Source organism: Pantherophis guttatus, chromosome 4, assembly GCF_059756535.1.
Source record: "Pantherophis guttatus breed Tessera chromosome 4, ASM5975653v1, whole genome shotgun sequence".
Classification (NCBI taxonomy): Eukaryota; Metazoa; Chordata; class Lepidosauria; order Squamata; family Colubridae; genus Pantherophis; species Pantherophis guttatus.
This window is the reverse complement of record NC_142066.1, coordinates 92,779,797-92,792,086: the sequence shown is the minus strand read 5'-3', so window position 1 is coordinate 92,792,086 and position 12,290 is coordinate 92,779,797. Positions and strand designations below refer to the sequence as shown.

The window sequence follows — 12,290 nt, the reverse complement described above, 5'->3', positions numbered from 1 at the left end:
TATTTTGTGGGCATGGTTTGATGGTCATGTGACAAGCAATTCTTTAGGATTTAGCAGAGGTACTGGTCTACCAGGCTTTTAATTGCTTGAAGAGCTGTATCAGTCTACCCATTTATTTTTGGAGCATACCGGTCTATCCATTTGTTTTTGGAGCGTTCTGGTCTACCTATTTATTTTTGGAGGCACCGGTCTACCCATTTGTTTTTGGAGCGCACTGCTCTACCATCACACTGCCTTTTACCGCTGATCAACTGTAGGGCAGCCCTTTGAAGTGCCGCGGCAAGAGTTTAAACAGTTTTTTTGCTGCTCTGCCACCACGAGAACATTGAAAACTGCTTTCAGGCAGCTTGGCCTAAATTGCCAATCTACCACCACCAAGCGGTTTACAAGGAGCGGATCGGTTCTAGCCAATCAGTTGGGAGGCTTCTTGGTTTCTCAATTTAAAGTTAAGGTGTCTTGTTTTTTTTTCCTCATCTTTGTCAAGTGAGCCCTGATTTTTTCCTTCTAGCCGATGAGCTGGGACTCAGGAGGCAGCAAATAGATTGGGGGCAGGGCCAGGCAGAGGTGGTATTTACCAGTTCTCCAAACTACTCAAAATTTCCACTACTGGTTTGCAAGAACCGGGGAGAACCGGTAGCAACCACCACTGATTCAAGGGAATGAGAATTTGGGGAATAGCTTGATCTGAAATGGCATATTCTCTCTCAGAAATGTAATGTGGCTGCATTTCTTGAGTCAAAGTGATACAATCATTGGGAAAAATCCTACTACATATACTAAGAATTTCACCATCCGTTGGTGAAACGTCTGAGGTGGCTCGGGAGTTCATGGCTTCCATGACGGCCATGGACCTGACCCAGTTAGTTCATGGCCCTACTCACAGGGGAGGTCACACTCTGGACTTGATTTTTGTCTCTGGCCAGTGGTTGAGTGGTTTTGTTATAGGGGATATAGACATGGAACCCTTGTCATGGACTGACCACTCACTCCTTCGCCTAGATCTTCGAACCGCGACCCCTCGCCGCAGGGAGGCGGACCCAATTAGATGGATCCACCCCAGGCGCCTGATGGATCCTGATAGGTTCCAGACGGAGCTTGGGCCATTTCCTGAGGATCTAGCACATGACTCGGCCGAGGACCTGGTAGCCGCCTGGGATCGGGCGGCTGGTGGGGCCTTGGACCGAGTTGTGCCTTTGCGGCCTCTGACCCAATGCCGATCCCGTGCGGCTCCTTGGTTTACTGAGGAGCTGAGGGAAATGAAGTGCCGGAAAAGATGCCTGGAGAGCAGTTGGAGGGCCAGTCTCGCTGAATCTGATCGAACACTGGTAAGGTCGCATATTAAGGCCTACCTAGTGGCGATAAAGACGGCAAAGTCTAACTACTTTTCCGCCTCTATTGCATCATCAGGGAATCGTCCGGCCGCCCTGTTTAGGGCACAGGGTGACCCACTCCCTGCTCCATCCGGGAGTGTGGGAGGATCCCTTAGAAGGCAGGGCGGAGGATTTCGGACAATACCTGTATGACAGTCTGACGGCTGTTACCAGGGGGACCTTTTATCAGGTTCGCCTGATTCGCCAGTTGCGTCCCTTTCTCGATCGGGATTCCTTGTGCACAGTCACTCACGCCCTCGTCACCTCTCGCCTTGACTATTGCAATGCTCTCTACATGGGGCTCCCCTTGAAGAGCACCCGGAGGCTCCAGCTGGTCCAGAATGCAGCAGCGCGGGTAGTGATGGGAGCAAAATGGCGCTCCCATGTAACACCGCTCCTGCGCGAGCTGCACTGGCTCCCGGTGGTCTTCCAGGTGCGCTTCAAGGTATTGGTTATCACCTTTAAAGCGCTCCATGGCATAGGGCCTAGCTATATGCGAGACCGCCTGCTGCTACCGACAACCTCCCATCGACCCGTACGCTCCCACAGAGAGGGCTTCCTCAGGGTGCCATCAGCCAAACAATGTAGGCTGGTGACCCCCAGGGGGAGGGCCTTCTCGGTGGGGGCTCCCACCCTCTGGAATCAGTTGCCCCCGGAGATAAGGAGAATCCATGACCTCAATGCCTTCCGTTGTTCCCTTAAAACCCATCTTTTCCAGCAAGCCGGGTTGGCTTAAGAAGAAATTTTTAAATTCTTTTAATCAGTCTGTGATTTCTTAACTTTCGGGCCAAAATTTATATATATTTTTAAATGTTTTTAAATATTTGTATTCTATGTTTTTTATCTTGGCTGTACACCGTCCTGAGTCCTCAGGGAGAAGGGCGGTATATAAATTGGAAATTAAATTAAATTAAAATTAAGAACCACCCTAAACTTCAAGCTATCTAAGTTATTTATCCAAGTAACATCAAAGATGTTACTTTAGAAGGCAGCTTACAACATTAACAGAAATAGCTCAAGTGCAAAAGCTATCAATACCTGAGCATCTCCTCTAAAGCTCCATTTTTAAAGATTCTTTGTAAAATAAATTTAATCTAGGATTTTGATCTCACCTTTACATTTTAAGTTTCATGGTACAATATAATTTGCAAGTTTCCACATCCTGTAGTGAAGCAGTTGAACACATGAAAGCTATGTTCCTTAAAGAAACCCATTAAGTTCTCTTTTTCTGCTTTTTCTATTTTTCACTAAAACTGTAGTTTGTGGTATCACAGCAAGGTTGCCTCCAAAAGTGGCAAGAGTTTTTAAGAGAGAGAGAGAGAGAGAGAGACTAAGACTAATTTATATTTTATATTTTCCTTAATAATAATACTGGTGCATATGTAAAACATTTAAATATCAAATTGTACATAATTCAACTGATAAAAGTAATATACTTCTCCTTGCCATCAAAGTCAGAGTTGGCAGCCGACTACATTCTGAATAATAAATCCATTCAAAGGCAATCCATAAAAGGATTGACGTGGAGAAAATAAACTTCTGTGATTGTAAAATAAATTATATTCAAACTTTTATGCCAAACTTACTGGGAGATTGTTCCCTGATATTGAAAGACACTAAGGAGCTGGAAAGAGAAAATTACTTCATAACTAATCAGCACCAAAACTGGTTGGTACAGACGGCAAATCTTCAGAATACAATTAGAACCAGAAGAACACACCTACTGATACTTTCAAATTTACTTTAGATAATGTAAATACAAAGGATGATAGGGAGGATCTGTACTCCTCTAGCAAGCCTGTAAGAACTACATTATCTGAATAACTGTTCACATTTCCAAAGGAAGCTACCTGTTGACACCTCTTCATAAAACATTGTATTGCATCTTGGCTGTATTAGATCCATGCCAGTGGCATATAAGGCTTGGTTAATTGTTTATTATGCATATTTCAAATCACCCTCACATATCTGCCAAAGACAGCAGTGATTTTTGGACTACTAGTCAAGTATAGTTTTCTTCTTAATTAAAGAGATACAATAGTATCTCAAAACTTTTTCTTTTCTTCTCAAACTATAAACTCAAATTATTTCCTTTAAATACTATACCTCTATAATATTCACTCAATAGTATTAGAAGTGTTGCTTTATGTTCAAATAATCCAGCAAGTTTATAGTTGACTGGATATTTAAGACAATTGAAACTATACCTTGAAGTCATTGTTGTATCGTCCATAATTGACTCGACCCATATTTTCTATCAACAAATCCAGATTGGCACCTGCATTCCCAGTTATGTTCAATTTCAAGGATTTCCTTCTTTCAAGAATCCCCTGAGGAATCTAAATGAACAATATATTTTAAAGTTAAACCCAAAACAAGACACAGTACAAAAGCTATATCATTATCCACTAGGGTCTTTTTCAGAGGTATCTGCATTTTGATGGGAGGTTTTAGAAAGTGCCTATCCCCAACTTGTCAGACTGCGATGCTATCTCAAAATTAAATGAATTTCCAAACTGCCAATCTTTAAGGAAATCTTTCTTTAATTGAGAACAGCCACCGGATCATGACTCCGTGCGGACAAGACTGACCTTTTGCCCCCCAATCCCTCCCTTTCCAAATCTCTGCTTCTCATTGGCTGTCTTCCAAGTCATTCTTCAGACTTCTTTTCCTCGTCATTTCCCAGGAATGTGCCCCCTCCCCTCATTTCCACGACAACCGGACTTCAAAGGGATTTAGCAGGCAAAAGTTTCAGAGTTTATCTCTCGCTCTCCTCTCTATGCCAGCATTGAAACGCTGACAACTGTGTTAATTCATATGACTTGAATCAAAATTATAATAGTCATTTATATAATTCATTCAGGTGTTTTCTTTAAATAAAATGAGTACTTCTGAAGAAATTCAAATTTTCCCACCCTCTGTGGTCAGAAAGTTTAAATAATTGACAAAAAACAAATAAGCATGGTGGGTGTATAAAAAATATAAAAAACTGTTTTGTTCTTTTTTAAAGTCAAAAATTCATCTTTGTTTTTCTAACTGATGTCATAAACCACTCTTGGTATATATCAAGACCTCTTTATTGGATTTAGTATATTCTACTATTCCTTGATAAAAAAAGGATGGAAATCTTTAGGTTGTTGGGCTCACTTTAACATTTTTGAGAAATAAAAGAACTACATAGGTGGAACAGTGATGCAAAATGCATAGCGCTATACGTGAAGAGAGGATTTGGGTGTTTCTTAGCTCTTAAAAAATCTATTAATTCTACTGTAGTATTTGACTACACTTTTAGCTTCTGCTTCAACATTTTTTTTAATTAAAAAGTTTTAACAAGTATTACAACAATTTTTTCCCATCCCTCCTCCCCCCCCTTCCCTCCTCCTTCCATCTGTAGTTGCTGCAATCTTAATTCTTCTTGACGCTTGGTTGCCGCTCGGGTCTGTCTTTGATCCTTAGGTTCTTCTATTTTGTCGAATACCTCCAAAGCTTGAGCAGTAGTTGAAAGTTGTATTAAATCTTCTTGAGTAATCAAAGCTCCCCTTTGGGCCTGTGCCAGCGATTCTTCCTTCTCCCCCTTTGTTGCCCCCTCTGCTTCAGTCTTCCTTCTAGCTTCTGGGGGCTGGGGGCATCCAGCCTTTAGTACATTGGTGTAAAAATTTCTTGCCTTCCACACTGAGTTAAGACAATATCTTTCTCCTGAATAGTTCACCCCTAGTCCAGTTGGAACTTCCCATCTGTACTGTATCTGACGGTTTCTCGGTTCTTCTGCTTCAAATTGATGAGAAACGGTACCACCGATTTTCAGCAACAATAGTTAGAGGAGCCAGGGACTAAAAGAAGAAATTTGGAGGGGGGTGTGTTGAGGGTAAAACTGCCTTCTGCAAAGTAGTGCAATGGACCAGTCAGTGAATAGATACGATGCTTAGCAAAAACACACAGATTCCAAACATAATGATTTCAACCAGGATTGAAGGATAATGAACACTTGCCAAGTTCACATCCTCTTTTTTTTCTCCTTCCATTGATTGTTTTTTAATCTCAGAGAAAACATAGTGTAGCATCACAACCTGCTTTGATAATAATACTTATAGTCACTGTTCAAATCAATTTCAAACCTATTGCCAGCCAAAGTTACATAACCATATTTGAAATCAAATACAGTCTAAATCAATCCACCACTTCCTTGCTTCTCTCATTGCTAGCACAATGTTAAAGGACAAGAGAGAATCTTCTTCATGTATCTTTAGTTAAAACACTGACATGAGAGCACACATGGCTTTGGCTCAGCACCATCTCAGAAAATATGCATTTCAATGCATTCCTTCTAATTTTTAGGAAACAATCAGAACAGATCATTTAGAACACAATTGCCTATGATATTGATAAGTAAACAATTTAAGTTTACTGCCATTTATTTTATGAGTACAGTATATTGTCATGGCTATATGACCTCGACATTATTTTCATTAGGTGCCCTAAATCTGCAGAGAAGGAATACCTTGATACACTAACATTAGTATTTTGCAGTTATAAATCTAGGATCCATAGCACTGCTTTTCATAGCAATGGAAAGTAAACAGAAATTATTGTGACAGTAGAATCATAAGACCCATCCATCTGAATTTATACTAATCCACAGTATTGGCATATTTCTAAGAAACTATTTTAATACATTTCTACAAGGAGACTACTAGATAAAATGAAGAAGCAGCCTCTGAATCTTGGACTTTGCCTAACAGAGCAAAATGAAGTTAAGAACAGTGTTAACATTGTTAACAAACCACTATAAAATTAAACTATGTATGAATAACAATATAAGCAAATTTATCCATCAGTGACCATATCAGGAAATAAACAGCCTTCACCAAGCATTACAGAACTGATCTTACTTAGAAGACAGTACTTATTTGACATTCTTTTTGTATAATTATTATTACATTACATACAGGAGACAGAATAATCTCTCAGCGAATAATAAATAGAAGATAGATAGATAGATAGATAGATAGATAGATAGATAGATAGATGATGATGTAATCATAGCTATAACCACAAGAAAGCAGTTGTGATATGGTGCTTTACCCCATCCACAGAGATGTAGGCCCGATCATGAATGCCATCAAATGAAGAAAGAATTTCCTTACTACAGTTTCTTGGTAACTTTGTTCTGTATAATGCGTATCCAAAATACTTGAAGAATAAAATAAAGACAAACATTAAAAATTATTTTAAGCAAGCACTGCATTTTTATAATGTAGCTACATTTATATCAATTTATATAGCCATCTCACAATTGCAATTGGAAAACACAAATGGGTCTCAAACCGAATAATCAGACATAAAAATTAGATAATAGAGATAATAGATAATTTAGATACTAGTTATCTATCAGATCTATTACAGTATTAATTGAGATTCAGAGGATTGAGTTAATTTGAGATACAGATTTATGTAATTGTTAATAGGAATTTTAATATTGTCAGTAGTGATTTTGAGTCTGTGATAAAGACAGATCTGTGCAGTGACTTGAGACATCGTGATTAATTTAATATATTAATATAGAATATATAGAGTATAGATACCTGTTTTTTCTTTTTTATTATATTGGCACTTTTTATTGTGATATCAAAAACAATCACGAGAAACAATAACAAGGAAAAATAAGCAGTTAACAGTGGATGATAGTGTGGAAAAATATCTATAAGATCTTGGGAGAGCAGAGTAAACTATTGAAAGAAATAACTAGTCTCACTACTACAACCTTAAAGGCAGGGAAGAAAACTGCTTTGAACCCAACAATAACAATGGTGTCTCCCTCAAATCAAAGATCGATTGAAGGGTCATTAAAGATGGAAAAATCCACCACAGCCCCAACTATGCAGACTATGCAGGCCACCCTAACACTAATATAAGAGACTATGATTAAAATGCAGGAAACGATGTCTAGTAGTCATAGTGAGATGAAAGTTGATATCCAGAATTTAGACAGCAAAATGAATGGGATACAAGAAGCAATCCAGAAAAACGAACAAAAGATAAAAATTGTAGAGGCCAAGACGGAGCAAAACGAAAGAAAATTGGAACAGGTAGACTAAAAGATGATGGCATGGAACAAGGATCTCGAAGATTCAGTAATCCAACTCGAAATGGACAGGGCAGCGTTTTATTTATGATTCCAAAACGTGACTGAGGCAAAAGAGGAAGACCTTGGACAAGTAATGGTGGAGATTATTGCGGAAGCCCTACAAAGGGATAAGCAAGAAATTATAACAGCAATAGACGAGATATGCTGAATCCAGACAAATTACGCCAGACGACACAAACTGCCTAGAGAGATCCATATTAGGTTCGTCAGAAAAAGGGTTCGTGCAATAGTATATAACATAACAAGAGAAGAACCTATGATATATAAGGAGAAAGAAATCATAACCCTAAAGCAAGTTCCCAGAAGAGTAAGAGAGCTGCGTAAAGATTATCGTTTTCTAGCCGTACAGTTGAACAAACGTAATATCATGTTCAGATGGACATTACTGGAAGGGATGCTTATCACTTGGCAAGGCAAAAAACTGAAAATAGATAGTTTAGTGACGGCTCAAGACTTTTTGGACTAACTGACAGGAAATGAAGAGGAGCAGAGCAGCAAAGAGGAAGTGGAGACTACAAGCCAGGAAGAACAATGTCACAACAACGAGACGTTAAAGAAGGAGCCCCAGAAAAGAAGAACAAAGAGAGAGAGAGAGATAATCGAGATACAAAGGGTAGTAAAATAAGAACTCAAAGGGTTATAAAGGCAGATAGATATCGAGATATATTAGGCAGAGAACCTAAGGAATGGAAAACTGGAATCTTATTTCGATAAACGTGAATGGATTAAATGTGACAACAAAAAGAAAACAGATCTTTGCAAAGTTAGTCAAACAAAAAGTAGATATAATATGCCTTCAGGAGGTTCATATCCAGAAACAGGATGAAAGACATTTAGAGTACAGCAAGTTAGGGAAACTATATGCAGCCCTATCTGATAAGAAAAAGAAGGGAATGGCAATATATGTGAGGGGAGGAATAATAGCTAAACCAATATATGCGGATCCTAAAGGAAGAACACTTATAGTGGAAATAAAGAGAGGGTTTTTATCAATCTTGTTAGTAGTTATTTATGCGCCTAACAAAAACTAGAGGGATTATTATAAAAAACTACACGAAAAGGTAATTACGACAGGCCACAGAAATATATGTATAGTAGGTGATTACAATGGGATAATAGATATTAAAAATGACCATGTCAGTAGCAAAGACAATAAGAAGAAAAGAAATACATTACCCAAAACATTTTTTAACATGGCAGAGGAATTGTATTTAATAGATATAAGGAGAACCTTTCATCCCAAAGAAAATAGATATACCTTCTACTCTAATCCCCATGCATCTTGGTCTAGAATAGACATGTTATGGATGAATAAAGAGCTAGGATTAAGGTAGGGAAAATTGAGATTTCTCCCAATACATGGGCAGATCATAACCTCCTTGAGGTAACATGGAAAGGCCCAAGAAGAAGAACTAGAAGATTGATGTTAAATCCACAAATATTAAATGAAAAGGAGTATGTAGAAAGGACAATGAAAGAATTGGGATTATTTTTCAAAAAAAATAAAAAACAGCATACTTCCCTACCTAATCTATGGGATACCATGAAAGCCTACATAAGGGGGATAACAATAACCTATAATGCAAAGAAAAACAAGGAAAAATGGGAAATGCATAACACTCTTCGGGAAGAAATAGATAATTTGGAAAAGAAACTTCAATTAAAAACAGGAGATGAGTCAACTAAAGAGAAGCTGATCCTACTGAGACATAAGTTGAATCTATCAGAACAAGAAGAAATCGCAAAAAATCTAAAACATTCCAAACAGTTTTACTTTGAGCATGCTAATAAGATCGGTAGGTGGTTAGCCTACAAACTGAAAAAAGAAAGAGAAGCACGGATCATTCAACAACTAGAAGATGTGAGGGAAAACATCCAGAATAACGAGGAAGAGAAAAAGAAAATTGCACAAGACTATTATACAGATCTTTATAATAAGGAAAAAATAGCAGTAGAGAAGATTGATAAGTACTTAAGGGAAAAAAAGACTATACTAATAGGAAAGATGAAAGACAAATGCTTAACAAAGAAATAACAATAGAAGAGTTGAGAGCGGCAATTTCGAGACTTAAAAATAATAAAACACTGGGCCCGGATGGTCTCCCAGGAGAAATATTTAAAAAGTAGATGAAATTATACAACCAACATTACTGGAGATCTGTAATGAAGCACTATTTGAGGCGAAGATACCGGAATCATGGAGGGAAGCAAATATTACACTACTCCCGAAAGAAGGTACAGATAAAAGTCAGATTAAAAACTACAGATCAATATCCTTGTTAAATGCGGACTACAAAATATTTATGAGTATAATTGCAGGGAAGATGAAAAAAATATTAAACACTATTATACACCCCAATAAAATGGTTTCATTCTGGACAGACAAATAAGAAACAATACAAGAATAATTGTATTGTTGACACCTTGGAGTATTGACCTCCAATTGACACCTTGGAGTATTATGAAGCACATCCAGAGAAACAAGTGGCCCTTGTTTTTCTGGATGCCCAAAAAGTCTTCAACAATTTGAACTGGCAATTTATGATTAGTCAAATTAAATTAATGAAATTTGGAACTATTTCCAAGAAAATGATATCAACTTTTACCTGCTTTAATTGAACAAATGTCAAAGGATACATGCTTTTAATTGGTCCAGATGGGGAAAAATCATTCAGCAGTTCAGTCACTGTTCCAACCTGTAATGGAGCAAAAACAGAGTATAATTTGCATTGAAATAAATGCAGAACAACAACACATTCTAAACAATGCTTACATAAATATTTATCAGAATTTGTTCTGAAGATATCTATTTAAGATATACAACAGTATACAGTATGTATAGAAACCATTTCAGCCTCCTGCCTGTAGCTGTTTTCATACTCTTAACTGAATTCTCACACAATCATGTTGAATGATGCCAGTTCCATGTAGGAATAATGTGAAAACTCAGTGAAAAAAAATATCATTCCTCCAGAGCTATTTTATAATTAACTTTATTGCCATAATGTAAATGTAAACCTTATCCTGAAGATACGATTCTTTCCCGAGACTAAATTCCCTGATGTGTTAATTCTAATTAAACTTTTTTTCAGGGTTCTTGCACATTTTTCAACTATACACTGTAAAAGAAGAGCTCCATTTTTTTAAGCTTCATGACAAAGTTCAAATTTTCCACCTCCAATCTCTAAAGCACCACTACAAAGCAAATGATTGTTTGTCTTTTGTTTAAAAATAGAACTTCATAATAGCTAAATCAAAATTTCCCAACTCATGACTATGCAAATCTAATGGCTATGTAATATTACTATTGCTGTATTTATTCCAAACTGCTCCAGTCAAATTAGATAGGAAATTTTTTTGGGAATTTAATTCTACCATTAGGAAATTTATTTGGGGAGGGAAGAAACCGAGGATTGCAATCAGGAATCTACAAGACAAAAAAGACAGGGGTTGTTTTGGACTTCCAATCTGGGAAATTTATCACAAAGCAGCAAACTTAGTATGGTTAAAAGAGTGGGCAATTCTGGGAAATAAAAGAATCCTGACATTGGAAGGCCATGACCTCCAGAAGGGTTGGCATGCTTATCTTTGGGAAACAGGGAAAAGAACAAGAACTTATTTCCATAAACATAAAATAAGGGACACACTAATGTCAACATGGGGAGAAATAAGACAAAAACAATATACTAAAATTCCCAGATGGCTATCCACAATGGAGGCAATAATATACCCCAATGTTCTGGAACTGGGCAAAACTGTAAAATATAAAGAGATGCTAGATGGGGTAGGAAACCTCAAAACAATGGAAGAATTGAAAGAACAGGGCACCCACGTAGAATGGTGGACATATGCACAAATTAAATCGCGATATAAAAAAGATATAGAAGAATATGGCATAGAGACAGGCATCAATGGTTTTGACAAGGTATAGATGGGTACAGATAATAAATTATTGGCTAAATTGTATAACTATCTGGTAGAGTATGACTTGATAGAGGAGGTGGTTAAGGACCCAATGATAGCATGGGCCAAAATATCGGATAAACCATAAATTTGAATGAGTGGGACCAAATTTGGAATAACAATCTCAAAATGACCAGAGCAACAACTTACAAGGAAAATCAATATAAGGTGGCACTTAGCACCAGCCAGGATTGCCAAAATTTACCCAAACACGAGTTCAAACTGTTGGAAGTGTGGCCACCAGCAAGGTACCTATTATCATTGTTGGTGGACCTGTCCACAAGCCAAAGAATTCTGGAGGATGATTTGTAAATGGGTGTCGGAAATAATAGGAGATACCATTGAATTAGAACCAAAAATATTTCTCCTGGGAATCTTGAAGACAGAATTTGCAAGAAAGAAGAAGTATCTTATCACACATATAATAACAGCAGCAAGAATCTCCTATGCTCAACATTGGAAAAAGTTGCCATCCAAAGAGCACATAATTAGGAAAATAATGGAATGTGCCGAAATGAATAAGATGACATTAGAAATTAATGATAGAGAGGAAACTGACTACTATAGCGTGTGGGATATGTGGTATGAGTGATTAGAGAAAAGAAAATTGAAGTGAAGACGGAGAGAGCTAAAGTTCAATTTGATGATTAACTAAATGAGTATATTGAAAGGAGTCGTACTACCGGTAGTAGGAAATAAAATGGAGTAAGGATGCAAGTTTATGTAAATAAAATGTAATAATAGGTATTAAGGATAACATAAGTAAGAAATCCTATGGGCAGTACCTTTTAAATTAAGATAACGAGGCTATA

At 37.5% G+C, this 12,290-nt stretch overlaps 1 protein-coding gene across 4 annotated transcripts in view; it reads right to left on the bottom strand.

Moving 5' to 3' along the window:
* The window catches only part of GLB1 (galactosidase beta 1), a 196,346-nt gene that overhangs the window by 25,531 nt on the left and 158,525 nt on the right, over positions 1-12,290 (bottom strand). For all 4 annotated transcript variants that reach the window (XM_034404139.3, XM_034404140.3, XM_060683667.2 and 1 more), the window contains 3 exons: positions 10,122-10,211; positions 6,453-6,560; positions 3,578-3,709 (listed from right to left, as the gene is read on the bottom strand). In XM_034404139.3, the coding sequence (XP_034260030.3) occupies positions 3,578-3,709; positions 6,453-6,560; positions 10,122-10,211 (330 nt within the window). The remainder of the gene's footprint in view (positions 1-3,577; positions 3,710-6,452; positions 6,561-10,121; positions 10,212-12,290) is intronic.